This window comes from Arachis hypogaea, chromosome 11, assembly GCF_003086295.3.
Source record: "Arachis hypogaea cultivar Tifrunner chromosome 11, arahy.Tifrunner.gnm2.J5K5, whole genome shotgun sequence".
NCBI lineage: Eukaryota > Viridiplantae > Streptophyta > Magnoliopsida > Fabales > Fabaceae > Arachis > Arachis hypogaea.
The window spans coordinates 139,082,785-139,085,813 of record NC_092046.1 but is presented as its reverse complement, the minus strand read 5'-3'; the positions used below and the strand labels follow the sequence as shown (position 1 = coordinate 139,085,813).

At 34.1% G+C, this 3,029-nt stretch overlaps 1 protein-coding gene across 1 annotated transcript; it reads right to left on the bottom strand.

The window, feature by feature from the left end:
* Positions 1-292: 292 nt before the first annotated feature.
* LOC112721995 (uncharacterized) lies at positions 293-1,115 on the bottom strand. Its single transcript, XM_025772983.1, has 3 exons — positions 828-1,115; positions 512-737; positions 293-414 (listed from the first exon to the last, which is right to left on the bottom strand). The coding sequence occupies exons 1-3, from the start codon at positions 1,113-1,115 to the stop codon at positions 293-295; spliced, it is 636 nt and encodes a 211-aa protein (XP_025628768.1).
* Between the last annotated feature and the right edge of the window lie 1,914 nt (positions 1,116-3,029).

Genomic DNA, 3,029 nt, shown 5'->3' with positions numbered 1-3,029 from the left:
AATCGTTGCTGCCCTCTATGCTCTCAATCATGTCATCATCGCCATCTTCGTTACCACCATGATCATCTCCAATAAGCACTTGCTCCTCTTCAAGAAGTGTGTCCTCTTCAGGGTCGAATTCCATATTAAGCCGAATAAAGTTTTGCAGTAGACAACAAGCAATAATTATTTTATTTTGTGTCTTAATTTTGTAGAAACAAGGACTCCTCAAAATTGCCCATCTATTCTTCAATAAACCAAAACAGCGCTCAATAATATTTCTAGCCGAAGAGTGCTTCTTGTTAAAATATTCTCAAAAATTCCTATGAGCATTTCTACCATGAGCCCATTCTTGAACGTGGTATCGAGTATGCCTATATGGTGCTAGAAATCCCTTGCAGTTAGTATAACCCGCATCTACTAAATAATAATTCCCTATAAATCGAAAGAGATACATTATGAGGACTATGGAATCTGAATGAGCTAAAAATATTGAAATGTTTATGTTACCTAAAAATTAATACTTACATACCAATTGGTATCTTGAGGTTATTACGACGTGAAATGGCATCTCTAAGGATTTTTGAATCCGAAGCGGATCCTTCCCATCCACTAAGTGCGTACACAAAGTTCATATCTCGATTGCATACGCATAGGACATTAGTTGATATCTTACCTTTTCTTGTTCGGTATCTTGATTTATCTTTTTCAGGGACAGTCACATCTATATATGTTCCATCTAATGCTCCTAGACAACCCTAAACCAAAAAAATTGAAGTGTCAAGACTAATTCTATACAAAATTATAGATTATACAAAACCACTACCTCAATTATTTACTACATTTACCTTAAACCATTTCCATCTGGGATCTATGTAGTCATCTGGAACAGGAACAGCTTTTGCAAACAATAGACTTTGGACACGTATGACCGAGGATAACACCTTGTTGAAATACCTACTTATTGTTTCTCCTGACCTATAAAATCTAACTTGAAGCGTGCGATTCTTTTTATGATGAGCTAGTATTATTAAAAACGCAATCACTTGTTCAGGTATACTTATACGACATTCATCTCTTAATCCACCTTGAACTTTTAGTAACTCACACAATCTTCCTAATGCATCTACGCTCATCCTTAATTCCCAAATACAATTTCTATCGCCCCCTCCTATTAAGCGGTTTAATATATTTCCATCTTAAGGGATTAGTATTAATTTCTCTATTCCTAATCAACAAATGTCCTCTTCTCCTTTTTCTCAAATATAAAAATGCAAACATCAAAACTAATATCGTTACTACTTCAAGCTCAGCCTGAATCATAAAATAAAAAAAATAAATCGTCTAAATTGCTCAGAGCAATCCGATGGTTCCATTCTTTCCTAAATAACACATAAAAAATAACTTATATAATTAACACATTCTAAAAATTATCAGCAACAATAAACACAGCAGCCATAAGAGCAACAGTAACAAAACTCACTAATTATATTACATATTAAAATTCAAAATAATTTTTTCATTCATTCACACTATCATTGTAAACATTTGAGATTTTATCAAAGAAAAGAATGTAGCTCTTATTTTTATATAATTTTCAGATTGAAAAATCATAAAAAAAAAAAATGAAAAAAATGAAAATAAAGCAGAACGAAATTCTTTTGAATAGAAAAAAAAAAAACAAAAATAAGAAGCAATAAGGAGAGATGCAAAGTAATACCTGGTTATGTGACCGATAAAGAGAAGAACAGTCTTCCAAAAATTGTAACAGGAACAAGCGATAATTGGCTATTAGAAATATTGTTATTAGATTAACTGCACACAAAAAATCAATAAAAAAGAGATAAGAAGATAAAAAAATCAGAAAAGAGAAGAAGATAAAAAAAAACAAAACAAGAATCGGAAACAAAAAAGAAGATACAGAATCAGAAAAAAGAAGAAGAAGAAAGAGAAACAGAAACAGAGAACAAGAAGAAGATATTATTGTAAAAGAAGTGAAGGAAGAGGAAGAACAGAACGAAGTACAAAATCACGACAGAAAGAGCAAGAAGAAGATCAACAGTAGAAGAAGAGATCAAGAAGAAGAAAGAGTACCTGGAAACGACAGCAGAAAAGTTTAGGTTAGGTTTTTTACAAAAAGAAGATCAGTAGAAAGAGAGAGCAAGAAGAAGAGGGAGTATTGGAAACGAAGGCAGAAAGCTTAGGTTAGGTTTTTCATAAGATAATAAAAGGGGGTAATAGGGGAATAATGAAAAATTACTATGGGCAAAAAGGGAAAAATTTTTCATTAAAAATCCCGTGTCCACTTTCTTATTTCCGGTCCACCAGTGTCCTTCGTTTAGAAGTGGACACAAAAATGAAAAAAAAGTGTCTCAGAGACACTGTGTCCACTGTCCATGTCTCTATATCCAAACACGTTTTACATATGTATTGTCCACGTCTTTGTGTCCTGTCCACCATAAACAAACACAGCCTCAGAGACTATATGGAGAGATTCAACAAGGCGTGCTTAGAGATCCAAAATTTGACTACGGAGGTGGTAATAATGGGGTTAGTCAATGATCTCCGAGAGGGGCTCTTTTCCCAGTCTATCTCGAAGCGGCACGCGACTTCTTAAATGATGTACAAAAATGAGTTGAAAAGTACATTAATATGGAGGAAAATGCTAGACTGCGAGAACCTAATTTGTGATTAGGCATCCTTATCAAACTTGAGAAAAAGAAAAAGATCCCACGAAGAAGGAGTAATACAACTCAGAGAAACCAAGAAGGTACCACAACTACATTCCGCTACGAGTTTCTCTTAGCTTGTAGATATTTATAGGGACTCAAATAGAGCTTTCCCTAAAATTTGAATTTTCTGCTTCCAACAACCAAGTCGAATATGAAGCTATGATTTCAGGCTTAAAGCTCGCCAAGGAAGTCGGAGCAATAAAAGTAGTGGTCTTTAGTGACTCTCAGATAGTAACCTCGCAAATCAATGGAGAGTATCAGGCGAAGGACCCCAATATGAAAAGATACTTAAAGAAAACACTTGAACAACTCCAACAA

Coding starts and splice junctions, on each gene's coding strand:
- LOC112721995 (XM_025772983.1), bottom strand. CDS start 1,115: ATGAGCGTAGATGCATTAGGAAGATTGTGTGAGTTACTAAAAGTTCAA. Junction 738..827: donor CCAGATGGAAATGGTTTAAG/GTAAATGTAGTA, acceptor TTTTTGGTTTAG/GGTTGTCTAGGAGCATTAGA. Junction 415..511: donor TAACCTCAAGATACCAATTG/GTATGTAAGTAT, acceptor TTCGATTTATAG/GGAATTATTATTTAGTAGAT.